This window comes from Prinia subflava, chromosome 4 (assembly GCF_021018805.1).
Source record: "Prinia subflava isolate CZ2003 ecotype Zambia chromosome 4, Cam_Psub_1.2, whole genome shotgun sequence".
Classification (NCBI taxonomy): Eukaryota; Metazoa; Chordata; class Aves; order Passeriformes; family Cisticolidae; genus Prinia; species Prinia subflava.
The window spans coordinates 67357039-67375451 of record NC_086250.1 but is presented as its reverse complement, the minus strand read 5'-3'; the positions used below and the strand labels follow the sequence as shown (position 1 = coordinate 67375451).

Here is an 18413-nt window from a genome sequence, read left to right as displayed (position 1 = left end):
TGGAATATTTCATTTCTGGCAAGGATTTACAAGACTGTGATGTGTAGTTTATAATTAAGACAGTAGGGTGTATGAATACTAAAATAAGTTATTACACTTTCACTTGCAAGTTTGAATTTTAGGTTTTTTTTTCTTTTAGCAACAAAAATGCCAAATGATTTTTTTTCTGCAAAATCGTAATTTCAGAAAATATGAAGTATTCCAAGTGAATCAAAAGATTCACAAATTAACAAAGGTACTTACTCTGTAGATACATAACAAATGAAAAATGTTCTGCTACTGAGGAATCAGCTCTTTTGGCATAGACTCGTTTTTTAACTCTCACTTACAAGCCATTTTTCAATCACCCATGTGATTTCAATGAAATTGGTGTGACTGCACGAAGAATCCCATGTACCAGCAGAAATTGTAAAACTGGGCTTTTGTGTTCTTCTTTGTAAATTGATGACTTCTAGAAAAACATTTTTACGTGTATCAACTGATATTACAAAACCTGTCTGATAGTTCCCATCACTCACTCAAACATTACACACCGTGGAGACAAGGAGTTTACTCAGCCCTTCACTCCACCCATATTTCAGTTAATTACTCAACACTCCCTTTTCTTACAGAGCTCTTATCCAGCCTTTCCACAAGAGAAGCCTCCATGGCTCCAGTCCCCATCACTCATGCTGGATGGGCAAGTCAACTGACAAAATCTCCAACATCTCTATCTCCTCATTAGTATTAACACTAATTTTTAAGTAGCACAGAGCCTGCAGCTTCACATCAGCCTATGATGACTTAACTCTACCTACCATGTTCTCATTATCTTGCTGGCTCAGCTACTCCTCTGGCTCTGCACTGTTCTGCTTCAGCTCCCAACCTAGGAGAAAACTAGACTCAATAGTTTTCCCCAGTGAACAGATTATTGCTGCTATACACACTTAAAGCTGATACTTCACAGCCAGAGGAAGGGTGGAGGCCATGACATGCAGTGGCTAGCTCAACTGAGACTACTACAGAGCTAAAAGAGGTTTGAATGCTTGGTAACTTTCAGCTACCTTCAAATTTTATTTTCTTACCCCTAAGATTAGTGAACTGGTAAGCAGAACACAGGTGAAGTAGCATTTGGCACCCCTGAATCAATGCACCATGAAAACAAACTGCACATGGTTATGGGATATTGACCTGCCCACTCAGCTCTCATTATGTATCTGATCACATTAATTTTCTTTTCAATTTAGCCTTAAAAGGCTACAAGATAAAATCCCATGTTACAGGTAAGGAACTGAAAAGTAGACTTTCTAAGTAGCATTTCTAAGAAACCTCTGAAAACTTGACTTTGACGAATACGTCAGGAGAGCAGGAAACAATCCAGGTTTTCCTGAGTGCCCACACAGACTTTAATTTCCTAGATCATTCCCTAACAGGAAAATGACAGAATCATAGAACAATTTGGGTTCGGAAGGGATCTCCACAGACCATCTTGTCCAACACCCCTGCAACAAGCTGGGCCATCCCCAACTTGATGCTTGTCACAGCTACACACACAGGGGACTGGTCACTGCACCTGCTTGAATCTGCATCAATTTTCTCATGGTCTTGAGCTCTTGAAGAATGGCCTGCAGGGTTGACTGGCAATTACACGTACAGCAGTTTGGTCCCACTGATGAATTCACCGCAGGGATTTCTCCTGAAAGAGAGCGGAATGAAATAGGCGAGATGAAGCCACACAAAATCACCCAGACAACAATTAGCAGGTGTTGGAAACTATGATCATCAATATATCAGATGGTAAAATTAGATTAAAAGTGTGAAAGGAAATAATTTTCAACATGATTCCTTTAAAGAGGAAGAGACCACTAGTTTTTATTCAATCACTAATGTGTGCAATTATATTGAGTTGGGATGCAATGTTACATGCGCTGGAGAAGACTACTCAGAGTGTGAATATAATGCACTTCTCACAGCAGGGCTCTCTATTGTCAGGCTGGTTCATCTTGAATAACAAAAGCACCAAACCTCATTACAAACATACTCATTTTATCACACACACACAAAAAAAGCCCATCTCCCAGAACAGTTTTACAAAAAATGAAGACAGCCTGTACAATAAAGGTTTGCACTGTACATCAAATGAGGGTCTAGGAATTTTTAAACTGCTTGAATGTTACAGGTAATTCTTTACCATGTGAAGAAGGAGAATGAAAATAAAATACCCTATTTGGAGGAAAAAAAACCCAAACCAAACAAAACCAGGACAGAAAAGAACCACCAGCAATGAAAGCTTTCAAATCTGCTCTTCTGTTTGCTAGGGTGGGATTGTTCTTTATGATGTTTTCCATCGTTGTGACCTACAAGATGGGTTTTCCATAGTTTCCCTTTGAATACAGTGGTTCAACAGATTCATTTTCTCTAGTAATTCTAATTAGTGTTTAACTGAACTTACATAATTCTAGTTCTAGCTCTCAGCAGTGCTTTTTTTATTACTGCTTTACTTTCCAGAAGTTTTGCAATTTTTGTTCTGAATTAGAACAGGCTTTAACAGCTAAGGATTTCAAACTTTGCAGGATAGTTGTATCTTGCACTTTAGCTCAAGACAGCTGTATCCCTAGTTTTAATGCTGCAAATAAAAAATTCAAAATTCAACAAAACACCTAATAGTACCTGGTTGAAACTGAGATGGGATGCACCTCCCTTCCTTTCCAAATGTCCTCACAGTCATTTAAATTGATGGCTATTTTATTGCTCAAGACTGCAGGAGAAGGGATGACCATTTTATGAAGATAGATACAAATGCACCTAACAAAATAACCTCACTTGGTGTCACATACAGACTTCAGGCAGTGTATTTCCCTTTTTCTTCTGTATCCTGACACTTACCAGGTGCCCTTTAATCATTACCTAGCTAAAGTGAACATAAGTAATTCATTTAATCTCCACTTATAAATCTTCACATTTTTCATTATTACTTCTGCTTTCCTCTGAAGCCAAACCAGGTTATTAATACTTTTTTAGGTTTGGGTTGTGTTCCTTCATCAGAGATCCCCTGACTTTAATCCTCATTTGAAATAACTGAAAATCTGGCCACCACTAGGCACTTGTTCTCAACCTCCTTCCATACAGTCCTTCACACCTGAAGCAACATCTATCAGGCTTGAGCAAACTCATGGTCACACTCCAAAGGTTAGCTACTTGTAAAGCTAAACCAATGCATCACTTAAAGACTGTTGATATCTTCTGGGTGTCATGCTCATCTTTTCCTCAGATATTTGGATTCTCCACACTACTGCAATTAAAAATGTTGGTATTTTAAAATATCATACATGGATTAAATCTGTTAAAACTGTATTAAGATAAATGGAGTCGTTAAATCCCTGCAAATCTAGCAAATGCTAATGCAATAGCACCACTGGTTTCATCTCTCCAAGGCTTCAACTGCAAATAAAATGATTTTTTTAGAACTAAAAAGTTATTTGGAAAACAGGCTGAGAATCTCAAAATGAAACAAAAAGGTTTCTGACTCAGCAGGACTCTGCCTAGTTTGATCTCACCCTTCCTTTGTACAGTCTATTCATTGGAAGTTCCTTGGGGCATGGATGGGATTTTACCTTTTCAATGGTCCATGAAGTGTTTAGCCCATTGTTACAGGTACAGAGGGAAAAAAGGAATGTTATCTTTAGCTCTGCAGCAGATTAATCAGAATCCCTCAACCTGGCTCCACCAACACCCTTTACCTACCTGTTAAAGTAGACTTTAAAGTAGATGAATTTCAAGACTACTTATAATTTAATAGCACCAGGATAACTCTGTACCTTTCAGTAAGACAAGCAGGTACTCCAGAAATGGGAGACCCAGAAATTAGAGGAGTTTTATTAACAGATGACAAATACAGAGACCATCATTCCCTCAGTCCTTTCTCAGATGTTTTAGACTAAAAGATCCTCAGGATAAAGCCTGCCTTTCTCTTGGTCACAATTCAGTATTCTAATGGGTTTCTGCAAATGATATCTAAAAGACTGGGGGGAAATATGGTTGGTGGCTTTTGTTTCCTTCTGAACAAAGGCTCTACATCATGGTGAATTGCATGTGAAAACTTGAACAAGTTGTATCAGTAAATACCTGTACATCTTTCCTGTTGCAATATAACATCTTCCTAATGAAAACACACAGGCACACGGGCTCCTGATGGAAAACCAAAGGGTCTATTTTTCCACTGAGGCATAGGGAATTTACTTTATAATCCCCATTAGCATTGATAGAAATTACCCATGTAAATCTACCAGAAGTACTGGAAATGGGAAAAGAGACCACCAATATTTCAAATCTAAGCAGTGTTCTACTGACTCCTTACATATTCATAAGGGTTTTTTATTTTCTTTCTATCCTCCCTCCTCTGATCAGTTATTGTGTTGGAAGAAATATCTAGTAGAATGTTCTCAGTCATTGTTCTAAGCACTATCTTTATCATTTTTAGAGGACAAAAGCAACTCTTTTCTACTTGTTATAAATCAATTTTTAATTTTAAAAGGAGATCAGACTTTTTATTTTTATGAAGGAGTCTTTAAAGAGCCATCTCCCTCTCTTTTGGAAGCTAGCCACCAGGCAAATTTGATACCTGCCTGTATGACTGAGAGAAGGAGATGACAGAAGTACAAGTTGCTCCCCCAATGTGAGCAGTAGCCCAGGACAATGTTTTCTTCTAGCTGGGTCTGCTGAGAGGGAATTCACTCACTACAACTAACGTTGCTACCAGTTTATACTGGAAAAGCATGCAAGAACTACCCAGTGAAAATGATCTTGATACAACCCAAAAGCAATTCAGCTGCTGCATCACTGCTGGATTTGGTACAGAACAGAAGAAATGAAACTCAAGTGTGAGTTTGTTGTCTCTGATAGGACAGACATGGTGCTCACTGTTTGTAGTCCCAGCTGGTTTCCAGTAAAAACAGTGGGTGACATGTCTACCTAACATTCTGACTTGTGGAACCTCCACCTTAAGTCTGGTTTGTAATAAATCCCTTTGGTTTTCAAGTATGTTCCTACTCTCCCCTCTGTTGCAGCAATGTCTAGGCTTGCCCTGTTCCTCCTTTACTATATTTCGTTTTTGTTGATACTTTAAGTTTTAGCTCTCATATTTTTCAGATTCTGTACTGCATTGGTATATAACTCTGAACTTCATATAGACGGTTAGCAAGTTCTCTTCACAGTTTAGTTAGACAAAACAATCCTTTTCCAGCCCGTGAACCACCAAGGTCACTGTCGTCACCGTCACAGCTTCAGGCCCCAAAAGTATAAACAAAAACAAATTGGGGGGAGCAAAACTGAGAGAATGTGGCTTCATTACTTGAAGCTGTAATTGGACAATTGACCCCAATACGCAAATGGACCAAACTTATAAAAGTGTGAAAAACTCCTGACCTGTCATCCACCTTGGGTGTAGCCTCAGCCAGGCTCTTGTACTGCCCAAGGCATATCCTTTGAAGGCCTTTTTAATAAATACCTACTTTCTCTTTCTCTGTCTAGACTCTGGTCTAGGTAGCCTCTCCAGGCATCATTGTCAACAGCTTTCTCCTGAATGTTTTCTATACTACTGCCTATTAAACATCTATTCCAGCCTCTCCTTGAACCATCTTTACCCTGTGAGTACCTAAGTGCAACAGTGAGATGGACTTGATGTGTCTATTACGTTCAACTTCAAGCATTTTAGATGATCTACAACATGTATCTTCATTTTTTGTAGAATATCTATCCACAGTGGACAGAAAGAGTTTCTGGACTCAGATCACCTACTACAGATGCCTGAACATCTCCCCAGTGATGACCTAAGCCTGACAACTCCAGGTAATAATGTTAATGTTACTGGCAGTTTTGTTTTGGTAACTTAAACACCAAGGTAAGTAAGTAACACCAAGGAATAGTATCTCCCTTGAAGTACTGCTCAGCATTTCTACACCCAGCTTTTAAAAACTTTGTCCATCCTATGAATAACATCTAAAATACTGAGTTTGATGCTCAGGCTCCCAATGCAAGGGATGGGGGCGAAATCAGGCTGTTAAAATGCCCAGAAGAGCTCTGTATTGGGTGAGGAGCAGTTTCAGGGCTTACTCACTGCTCAGAAATGCATCAAAAGTTTTTCTTCCCTAGAGACCAGGCTTTGGAGCCCAAGCAGCCCTCCGGATCACAACACCCCATCAGAGGCAGACACCTCTTTTCAAAGGTGGCCAGAGGAGAGAGCCCACACCCTCCTTTATGTAACCCAAAAGATTGCATTCCTTTCAGCAGCAGGACAGCTGCAAAGGGAGGTGCCTCCAGGGGTGCTCCCCCAAGAGCTGGGAGCCTGAGCATTCCTCCTGTCCAGCCCAGGAACTTGCTCAACCTGACCCTTCCATGTCCCATAAACCACTCCAAACCTGTGAGAGATCATAAGTCAACTGAATCCTTCCTCCACATACAAAAAATCAAAGCTGACATTTTCTTGTATATAGGGCCAAATCCTGTCAACACATTTTAGCTCACATGCTGAATCAGGCCCCTGAGGGGATAGAGGTGCTGCTCCACCTACTTTCTGGATTTGGGAACAAGGCACCTAATCTATGCAGGCTTGGGCATTTCTGTGCGTGCAGGGAACTGTCCCTGCCAGTGCCCAGGGCCTCTAAGGACAAAGAAGGAGATGTGTGATGAATTTTGGGTCCTTCCATATTTAGGAGATTGTTATAGTGGGGTTTTGACAGCAGAGTTTTTTAATCTGGCAGCGAAACTTCCATTCTCTGGGCCTTAATAAGAAAAAGGCATTTTAATGGCACACTGCCATCTACTTCAGGGCAGAATTCTCTGCCAGTACTGGATTGGCCACACTCTAGTACATGCTGTTTATAGGTAGACTCCATCATCTCATTTCTACAATAGTCTCATTGGAATAAAAGCCTAAGGCTGTGATGGAATTTTGTACCTGCAGTTCAGTGGCCTGTTATAAGGCTGATGCCATCCCCTTACGAAAGGCAGTAGAATCCTGCTCCACAAGTGGTGTCACAACAGTGCCACATTACTCAAGGCAAAGAGGAGTGGTAGAGGTTGACATTTAATTAGCCATGAATTTAATAACAATGACAAAAGCTGTTTTAGTGAGTACTGTATAGAAATTAAGCTTGTAAAGGCATTGAGTAATTCTATCCTATCGCCAGGAAACCATTTTAAAAGCTAAGACAGATGGTAGCAGAATGCACAGTGCCCACTTTCACACCTTTTTGAAGTGATAACTATGTGCTCATTTTGTAGACTCTGAACTGTAACTGCTTTCAGTGCAGTGGTACAATATATCATCACAACAAAAGTAGATATTTAGTAGATAACAAGGAGGGGGGCGGGGAAAGGCACCATTCTCAGTGTGTAACAGGTCGTACCATTGGATGCCACGGTTCGAGCCTGATTTTGGAAGGTTTTGGATCGAGTTCCGTATTGCCCTGCAAAGTGGCTGGCTGGGGGTGGCAGCTCGTTCCATGCCCCGCTCTGTGACGGATGAAGGCTGGCCTGGGACTCCGCAGGGGGGTTCAGGCGCTGGGCCCACGCTAACTCTAAATCTTGGGGCTCTTCCTTCAGTTTTTCTCCTTCTTTGCCAACTCGTTGATAGATTCTTCCAGTGCTGTCATTCAGTAATCTTCTCATCCCTGTAATTTGTTTTTTAATTTCCCGGCTTTCATCTCCTAATGAAAACAGAGCCACAGTTATCACTGTAAATTAGCAAAAACAGTAATGGGTAGCAATTAGTGGTTTTAGATGCCAATAAGATTGGAGCATATAAATAAATAAATAAATAAATAACAACAAGAAAGAAAAGGTATGGTTGAGTGGTCGTTGGGATGTACCAGGCTATGCTTTCACACAGCCATGGCTGACAGCTTTCGTGCCTGAAAGACCTGCTCAACTTGGCTTTCTTGGTGCGGTTTCTAAGGCTTTGATGAGTAAGATTATTTTTTGCCAGAAGGAAATAATAATAGCTACAACAATTTCAAATAAACTGTCTTTTTAAGAGACTGATCCTATTCAGGCATTGACATCAGTGGATATTTTCCCTGAGTAAAGCCCAAAGGATCAGACCCGTTAGGTATCAGTTTGCTGTATGCTGAAGGATAGATCCTACAAAAAAAAAAATAAAGCACAGAAAGCACCACGCCACACACATGCAGAACAGCATTGCATCTATTGATTTTAATGAACACAATCAGTTCCTTACTCCACAGAATTTAGTAATACTGGATTATACAGGAATAAATTAAACAGTAGCTAATATGTGTGTAACTGCAGATAGCTGAATTGCTGGATGTCTTAAATATGCAGGTTCTAAAAACAAAATGAAAATATATACAAGAAAAATGTGACTGTTCCAAATAAATTCAGGGCATTTAAATAATAAAAGTTACATACTTAATACTCCTGGCACCATTTAAGTATTAATTTTACATATGAAACTGCTGATTGCACAATGAATAGATGTGTTTTGGGCAGATAGTAGCTATTTTGCTCGTTATAATATACATTACATTTCATGAGTAATAAGGAAGTGTTCATTGCCCTTTCTGAAGAAAGAAGCTTCTGGTTTTCTTACTGGTAATAGAAAAATCAAATATCCTAAGCAAATGTCATAAGTAAGATCTAGAAACTGATAAATCAACCTTCCTTTATAGAATACTTAATACAATAATGCCTGGTATCCTCTATCCAATTTATATTTGTGCTTCCCAAAATAAACCTATTTTTGGCAAAGCAACTGTACAACTTGAGAAGAAAAAAAAAAACTACTCTCCAAAAATCCAAGATGCAAGGTGTGCCGTCTCTGGTTCAACAAGGTACTTGAAAGTGTGCTAAACGCCAGGCATGTGAACAATTTTATCAACTCAATGGTACTATTGAGCTGCCTACCAGACAGCTAAAAGAGCAGCAAACCCCTCCTCAGCACAGGCCAAGCTCAATGTGGCTGGGACTGCTGCAAGCCCAGTGTACCCAGAGACACTGAGCACCCAAAAGAGGGAGGTTTTGTTCTAGGAGGAGAGCAAGCAGAAGGGGAGAGGAGCTGAACTACGTGCTGTGCTGGATGCCAGCATCTCCTGCCTGACCTGGTGCAGGTTCCCTGGGCTGCTGCCAGCTGGCTCCAGCCCACCCCGAGCCAGTGAGGAGAGTGGGCGGCTCGCAAGAAAGCTTTGAGTCCAAACTTAGAGAAATATTTGCCAACCCGATACAGCAACACTCCAGCACCATTTCCACTCCAGTAAAGCGGTGAGAAAAACCCTCTGCAAGGAAGTTGTGCACTGTCTTTATTTATTTTGTTGGTTTGTCTGCAGATTGATGTGTGCGGGTGTGATTTAATTAACAGTAACAGCACCAATTCCTTTAAAATGACACTTTTTGGCCCCAACCCAACCAGAGGTTGATTGTTTGCAGTTCCCAGCCTCGAAATGCTGCAGAGTAGCACTGGACTCCAATTACTGAGATGCTCACACCCGTACACTGAGCACTGCCTTTGTCCTGTACGTGGCTGTACCTGTCCATATCCCAGCTCCAAATGCTCCCACCACAGTCTGGAGCAATCCCTTCCTGCCTGGAGTTTTAAGTTGGCAATTCAGATGTGTACTCAGTGGCAAAATGTATGTGAGTATCAAAACAGCTTGCCACCCACTCCTCCTGCAGGGCGCAGGGACTGTGCTACGTGTCTGGTCGGGTGACATGTTGTTAGAAAGATTAAATTTCCATTACCCAATTACATAAAATATTAATGTTAATTGAGCTTATTCAGCCTTGATTCTGTTCCCTTGTTCCTTTATATAGAAGTCTTCCTATACAGTGACATGAGCATACTTAACCCCAGATAGAAAAAAACACTACATTTATGTTAGAATAAACCCTGAACTTGCACACTGCATAAACCCATCTTTTTGTTTAGGTAGATCCTTACTTAAACAGAGAGATTCACCCTTTGTAAACTTGCTCGTTGGGATTCAGGTTTAGGGATTTTTTTTCAAGGATTTTCTCAGTTTGTTTTTTGTTTTTGTTTTTGTTTTGTTTTTAAAATATGTCTTCCCTTTTACAAGAAAGGGAATTAAAAACCTACAGGCTACAAGCCTGACTTAGCCTTCAGTGTAAGTTTACACCCCTCCTCTCCCAATCATGCCTTTTATCAGCTTTTAGTTTGTAGCTGACCAGCAACAGCAGCATCCTCCCCACAGCAGTGGAGAGCAGATGATGCTTCACCATCTGAATCTGCAGTAACAGATTTAACTTCTTGCTCCCTGGTTATCTCATTTGGCTATTAGCTCTAGAGCCCAAGGACAGCATTTTGTTATCAGTTATTCCACTACTGATACTTTTCACAGATTATAACCATGTAATTTAAAAATGGAAAAAAAAAGTAGATGAGGCACAAAGAAAACACAACAGTTCAAATTAGTATGTGCTATGGAGGAGCCAGCCTTCTTTTAAATGCTAAAGAGAATAATAAAGCACTGCAAAAAAATTACATAGAAATCTGCATTATCTATCTGTGCAAAGTTTTCCAAGATAGATGCTGAGGCCTGAGAAGTGTGGTGCATCCTTCAGCCTCTCACATACCAGAGCTCCTCACCATTTACAAAGAGATGTGGATGCCTCCAAAGGCTGCCCACAGGATTTGCCATTTGGATACCCCAGGTAAATCCCTGGGTTTTATCTGAAATCATTGAAGTTACTTGCAAGACACTGAGACACTTACAAAATGCTACTCAAAACAGAACCACGGCAAGTTAGAGCCCTATTTAGGAACTTGTATATAGAGACATCAATTGTCATAACAAAAGCATTAGTAATTTTTAATAACTACCTTTATAGTTGTTTCCACAATGGCCCCTTACAAACAACTTATTTTTTTCCCTGCTTGACCTAACTGTAATGTTATAGAACAACAACAACAACACCACCCCAAAACAAACCAACCCCCAAAAAAGGCCCTTTAATAAATGCTACACAATCATAAAAACTAATTTCCTCAAAATTAATTTCAGTCTATTTCCTTACTGAAAGTGTACAACATCAAAACTTCCTGCTTCAAAAGCTGCAAGAATGTTTAAAATTACTAAGGAACAAATGTAAACCAGAACTGTTCCAGAGAGCAGTAGCATCCATGTGCTCAGTGTGCAGCTGTGTGAAACAACAGGCCTGTAAACAACTCCAGTTAACAACATATTAATGATAATTCATTTATTACACTCTTTGCTCCTGTACCTGTCCATATTTTACTATCATGTTTATTAAACTTAATTTAAGTTTAATAATAAACTCACATTGCCTACACACATGCTGTTATACTTTTCCTCAACAGTTTATCAAATATTATCATAGCACTGCAAACAATTATAAAATTATATGCAATCATATCAATATGTTCAAGCATTGATTTTATCCCAGTATCAGAGAAGTGGTAACCATGTCTGTATTAATGTGTGTATTTTAAAGTGTATAAATGGGTGACCAGAATCAAGGTTGGCCAATAGTCTGTATTTGATATTTCCTTCCTTTGACTCACAAAACCAAATAACCATCATATTCTTTTGGTCCAGTATTCTGCAATTACTTTCTCTATTTCTAACATTTATGTTTCTCATATGTTTTGGGAAATATTCACAAGCTGACTTTTAAAATACAGTTTTTCTATTAATTATAGTTTAATTTTATGGTTTTTGGACAGACAAAATCTTATGGAACTTCTTCCTTTCTTGACGACACAAATAGGGCTTTTTCCTGGATCAGGCTGCTTACTGAAGTTACTTTTATCTTTTGTATTTTACAGATTTCCACCTGTGTGTCCAACTAGGCTGAAATTGGTGGAGCTGTTGCAAGGATAGGAATGGCAGTGACAGACAGCCAGACAAGCACATGTGAGCTGACAACATGAGCCTAGTTTGTATGGAAACAAGGCTGCAAAGGTGAGAAAAAGTGGAAGTTGAAGCATATGGCATGAAAGCTCAACAAAAAAAGTAATAAATAAGTGCAAAGGATTATATAATTAAGCATATTAAACTGCAATTTATTAGATGCCACTTGAATGCTGCCCTCTCTGGAAGGGGGCCAGCAACACTTGCCTGCTGTGTTTGAAGACTGTAAGGGCTGATTCAGAGCAGCTCAAGGAATCGGGAAGCACGAGCACACAGGGCACACGTGTCCACTGCTCAGCCAGGCTGAACTCACCAAAACACCTTTTGGAATGCTACACAGTGTTCAGGTATTTCCTTCAGAGACAGTTACCCTAGAAGGAAGCTCAGCATTCCTTCTCAGCAAGAACTATACACATATCAAATCATAATTTTCAAAAATCAAGGTATATTTTGTCATCTTGTTGTCCTGAAACTGAAAGTTGCAGAGGTCAGCATGGGGAAAATAGAGGATCCATGTGCATGATTCCTTATCAGAGCAAAGGTCTCCTAAATCACGTGTAAATCTTACTGTGACTTCTCTGTGCATAACTGGAACCAGGCATCCATGGAACTAAACTGATGGGGATAAACACACATCTCCTAAAAAAGCAATCCCAGCTCTCTGCCAGCATATAAGATTCTACACTGAAGAAAGAACACAGGCAACAACACCCTTTGAAAATTAAAAACCTAAACCCCAAGTCAGCGGGGAGGGCCGTGGTCATGAACAGTTTCAGGGGGTCACACAAGCAACACGAGTTATGAGCTGGAGAATTTGACTCTGCTAAACTGACAGTTTATTATATTAGTGGGGACATTGAAGCTGTCTAAGTTGAGGCATCATTTGATGCTCTAAAACATCACCTTAAAGCACTTTCCTGTGTTCATGTCTCCACACAAAGCACTAGGATTAGGTATGCAGGAAAACTGGATCACCTTCAAATCAGACCTTTTTCTCCCAAAGCAAGCACAGAAACACATGGTTTGATAACCCTGCCTAGTATGAGACAAAGAAAGTTATTAAGCCCCACAAATACTAATCTAAGCAAAGAAATTTGCAGAATCAAACCTAGGATTAGACCCTGAGACCATTCTGGATTTGGGGGGTTATTTCTGTGGAAGCTGGGTCATAACAGGTGGCCCAGCCACCACTCCCACCACAAACAAAGTTTTTAGAAGAGCCTGGTGAAACAGTTTCAAAACATCCAACAGGAGAAACTACAAAAGCCTAAGTTACACAGTTTCATGCCATGCTGTGCCGGCTAAATCACTCGGGAAACGACAAGTGAGCAGCTGTTCAATAAAAGTATATATTAATGGGGTCATATAATTAAAGAAGTATAATAGATATGCAACAACTTCCCCCAGTTCTTGAAAATATCCCAAGCCAACATCATGCTTTAGCCCCAAAGGGAGATAATTTACAAAGTTAGATCATTAGAGAACATAGATACATAAAATAAACTTCTATGCAGTCTTAATTACAGAAGCCACTACTGCAACAACCAGACGTGGGATATAATCCTGTTAACAGTAATACAAGCCTGTGAAGTTACTTGTTAAGTCAACTTTTTCTCTGTGAATAAATTGCAAAGGATATTATTTCTGAGACAGAATAAATTCTTGAAATTAGTGAGTAACTTATGCATCGCTCTCCTGCTCCAAGAACACATTATTTATTTTTACCATGACATAGCAAAGTTATTAATCTGCTGCCTTCCATTTCAACAAAGCCAAATGCTGTAAAATGCACAGACACCTGCATTACAGTACATTTCAGTCCCACTTTATATCAGTCATAAACATCTCTGTTTTGGACATCTCTTCAAAACAAATGCTCCAAGCACACTGTGCGTAGCATGCAATTTTATGAAACTATAAAAGTTCTTCACTGTTAATTACACAGACAAATGTCTCATCACACATTTGATTACCAGGATAATATAATTAGTTTTCTGCATTAACCTTTCAAACATAGAGCCTGAATTTCAAGTTGAAAGCATTGTAAAAACACTCAGTCTGGAAGTATACTGTATTTCCATCTTTTTGTGATGGTAATAGAATATTAAGACTGAAAAAAACCCAATATGGTGTATGCAAAAGATTTTTATTTAATAGACAGTGTAAGTTGAATCATCACTGTCCACAAGACACAAGAGTACACAGTCCCTTCCAGGGCTTGTAATACCAAGTCTGGGCTAGTAGCCCTGGGACTTTACAAGATAAGCTGAAGTCAGGTCTGTTTTAAATCTCACCCATGTCTGAGGTTTAAGGATTTCACTCTGGGCTGCCTCCTCCTTCTAAGGTTGAGCAGTCTCTCCTGGTACCAGATAACTAAACCCTCTCCTTCAAAACAAAAGACATGCTAATCCTCATCTACAAAATATAGCAGTGATATTCCACATTCCCCTGTAATTTTGTAGACTGTGGTTAGCATGTCCTTCATCTAGAAAGATGTGACTTCTTGTTCATCATCTTATCAGAACAAAGGACTGGGGGAGAGGACAAGCCACCACATCTCCCACTCCCAACACTGCACTACATCAGAACACTTCCCAAGCTCTATTCAGATAGCAGTTGGACTCTACACACTGCAACCATCAGAGGTCATGTCCAGTACCATGTTCCTTTAATTGCACTGAATCTTCCTCTAATTTACAGCCTACATTTACACAAAGCTGTATTTCGCCCATCTGTGCTGGTGCAAAAAAGACCATCTAGGTTCATCAGTTCTTTCTTGACATTTCATCCTTAATTTATCTGTACATTTAACAAACTGGATTCTTCTTATTTACTCATTTATCCCAGCAGCTCCCCTCTTCTCAACAGCAGTTTTGAGCTAATCCTACTCAGCTGTGCAAAGGCATTTCCACATCCCATTCCTGATAAAGCTTCGCTCATTTGCAGACTGCCACTAACATTTTACCTTCCCTAAAGGTAATAGTTTCAATGCTGTATCACAGCATCCATTCTGTAGAAAAGGCTGCATCACACTGAGGCTTCAACTACTGATGCCATGGATCACTTAAATGGGAGAACAAACTTGACTCTAAATCAACAAGTTGGAATAAACATCCTTCTGAGATAAATTTTGGCATGAAGCAGTGAAATCAAGTGAAGCAGCGATTATACCCTGACTATACCTGATAAGGAAGATCCTTGATAGGATTCACATTCTTAAAGGTTAAATTCTGATTGACTCTTGAAATAGGTGAACTTGAGGCACTTAAATGCCAGAGCACCTTCAGTCACAATGAAAAGCTGGACATACTAAAAAAGAAAACCCCAAACAAATCTAAGGACAACACAACCAAGCCAAAATCAAGATCAGTTAGTCTGACTCACAGCACAAATGTCAAAGCACGGACTTCTACACATTCTTAGATACCCTGGCTGATGCCTAATTCTTGCTTCTTGCCAAAGCTTTATCATGACTTAGAGTTGGAAGAAAAAGTAAACCTCTGGTGGAGCTCACTCCATCAGGTTTATCAGAGTTCACCAAAAGTGAACAGTGCTTACAGAACACAAAATCCCAACACAAAGCACAGCAGCTGCCTTCTCTTCTCCCTGGAAATGGGTGTAGGGAAGAAACACTTGCTCAGAATCCTAACGGTGAGAAGCTGAGAAGGGAATTTAAGGCAGCTCCCAGCCCTGTTTTAACACATCCTCCTATTCTCTCCCATTTGCTGCTGACCTCTAGAAGAGGAGGTGGCACTATGAATTTTAGGAGACAAAGGCATTTTGCATGCAGATTAACTACAGGTGTTGATTACCACATTTCAATGCTTCTTGCTGGCTGCAAGGGGCAACACAAACAGACTACAGAAACCTTAAATCACCCCACAGAAATGTTCAGGCTCCTGGTGCTGAAAAGGAGACACAGACATCCCCAAATTTCTAGCTGCAAAGGCATCTGCTTTCTCCAAAGCATGAACAAAGTGTTCACAAGCTTGCTTTATGCAGCTCAAAAAACTGGCCCCTCCTTTGAATATAGCCTGCCAAACCTTTGCCAAGAGGAGTTTTATCCAGGTGAGGTCCTGGATGCAACTGGAAGGGGACTGAAGCAGGAAAGGAAGAAGCACTTTGCAGCTGAGGATTTATACAGGATAAAAAGCACACAAGAAAGGTAAAGGTTCAGTGATATGCTGTAATACATATCATGCTGCAGACTCTATATTACTTCTCTATTTTCTTTACACATTTTTAACTGTTGATTTAATTTAATTTTGCCATGGCAGGATTAGCAGGCAAGCTCCAGAGGTGAAAGGACATTACATTAAGACAGCACATTAATCCTCTATCCCACCCAAGGCAGAAGCAAAACCAAACAAATAGCAGCTTCCTGGAAATTGAATTTCTGTTATCCAGATGTCAAAGATGTAATACCCCAATTACACAAACTATTGCCAGTGAAGCATGCCAGGGAATATGCAATGTAAATGGGGTGAGCACAGAGCTGCAAAACTGCAGAGTCAGCATCTGGCTCTCTGAGTGAGTGATAATTAGCACTGTGTGTAGACACTAATAAACATTTATGTCTGAAATTACAACTTTTAGCAGTGTTAATAAAGGATATATTGGCAATTCATAGAATAAAAGGGTCTTGAAAAGAACGTCGTATTAAACAATGGCAGGCGCTTTCTGTGCTTGCACAGAGGTTTTTCCTCCCTAATTGCAAATGGCCACGCAATGTTGCTCGAAAATTAATCAACACAAGCACATACCTAAAAAAACTGGTTGTGTTTCTTTGGTCTCCCCATTAACATCATTGCTGTAGTCAGAGATCTTATATATCTCATGATGGTAATCTGGAATGAAAAACGATAAAAAAAATTAGAACTCAAGTGATCTGGAAAAAATGAACACCGAACACATTGCTACAGTTTTACTACACAATTTATCAATATATCTGCAGTTTATTTCATGTACATCAAATTAACCACAGAAAATGTGCTCTGTATCAGCACCTCCTAAAAAACCTTTGCTCACACTGGAGAGACTCAGCTCAAATATTTCACAGATTTTAGGGAATAGCTACGCCTGCCCTAAATTACTGTGTTCATTTTCACAGCAAATTATCCCACCAGATGCCAATTATCTGGCTTCTTGCTTTACAGAAGGAAAGCAGATTTATAATGAAAATTTACCTTCCCAGAGACCAAAGGCAAACTTTCAAACTTCACCTCAGTAAGGAATCAGCAATGTACATCAGGGCTGTACTGCTCAGCTGTCCTGACTCACAGTGATGTCACTGGCCTCCCAGTTCTGATGAAAGGAGGAGCAGGGACACCTTGGGATATTCACCTATAGAAATTAATGCCTGCAATGACCTGAAGAATTAGCATTGGCATCTCATATACAGAGATGTTACAAGATATTTTAAAAAAAAATCACCACTGAGTTTCTATTTTAAATAAAAGACTATTTTGCTGTGAAGGTCTCTGTTGTAACCCCAGGCAGGTGTTCACTAAAACCAGAGCTTTGTTTACATGTGTGCACAGAGGGAATAGTAAGTCCAAGGAATAAAAAAAGTGTCTAAAGGCAGCTCTCCTGGATGCTATTTCTGACTCTGTTCCTGGCACACACTCTGTCCTTCGGCAAATCGCTCAAGACTGAACAATATATTCAGTGTCTTGGAAGAGCCACCTCCCCACCTCACTCCTTCAGTGTCCTCCCAGCTCAACGCTCTCAGCTACTCCCTCCGTAAACTGGTTTTATGTTTACCTGCCTCACAAAAAGCGAGGCAGAGATTAATTCAGGGAAGGGGCTTTGGGGGAATTCACTTAAAAGGTGTAAAACAAGCAGAGGGTGACATAAGCAGTTCCTTCTCCCATTAACAGCACACCTGCACCTCTGACCAAACAGCCATAGGATTGGAAAAGTCTCCTGGAAGTCACTTTTTTTTGTTATGTGCTGTTTATTTGTACAGCACGACTGTCTGGAAGGCACAAGACAAGGAACAACCCAGTATGTAAACTAAAATCAAGCCTAATACAGCAATGCAATAGAATGAGAAGGCCCTGGAAAAAAAAATGAGGGGAAAACAACCACAGTGGAGAAGTGGAGAGGTCAGGAATGAGGTGCTACACAAAGGGTTCCTCTGCTTCCCAAGCACGCCCAACCAGTGAAATGGGTAAAGGTGAAGTTTGAGATATGACATCGAGGAAGTAAAAGCTTCTTTCATGAGACTGAACTGGCAGGATTTGTGCTGCCTTCCATGATCACTAGCTGTCCTGTTGAGCAGAGGGTGTGATGAAGTGGCTTGGTGGGCACCTGATGGCACCTTCATCCTCTTAAGGACATTCCAAGATCTGTGGGAGCAAGTAGGTGGAAACTAGGACTTAAATGACTTACAGACTCATGGTCCTTAAATATACAGATTATGTGTGGTTCCTTCTCTAGCACATCCCTGTACATCCAGCTGGTCACAATATGCTTCTGGTCTGCAGCTACGGCCTTAAAGTCACCAGATTCCACACCAGAGGTGGCTGT

At 40.1% G+C, this 18413-nt stretch overlaps 1 protein-coding gene across 1 annotated transcript in view; it reads right to left on the bottom strand.

The window, feature by feature from the left end:
- The window catches only part of BEND7 (BEN domain containing 7), a 49735-nt gene that overhangs the window by 25906 nt on the left and 5416 nt on the right, over window positions 1–18413 (bottom strand). The window contains exons 2-4 of the mRNA XM_063397028.1: window positions 16646–16729; window positions 7386–7685; window positions 1553–1675 (exon numbers count right to left, since the gene is read on the bottom strand). Coding sequence (XP_063253098.1) covers window positions 1553–1675; window positions 7386–7685; window positions 16646–16729 — 507 coding nt within the window. The remainder of the gene's footprint in view (window positions 1–1552; window positions 1676–7385; window positions 7686–16645; window positions 16730–18413) is intronic.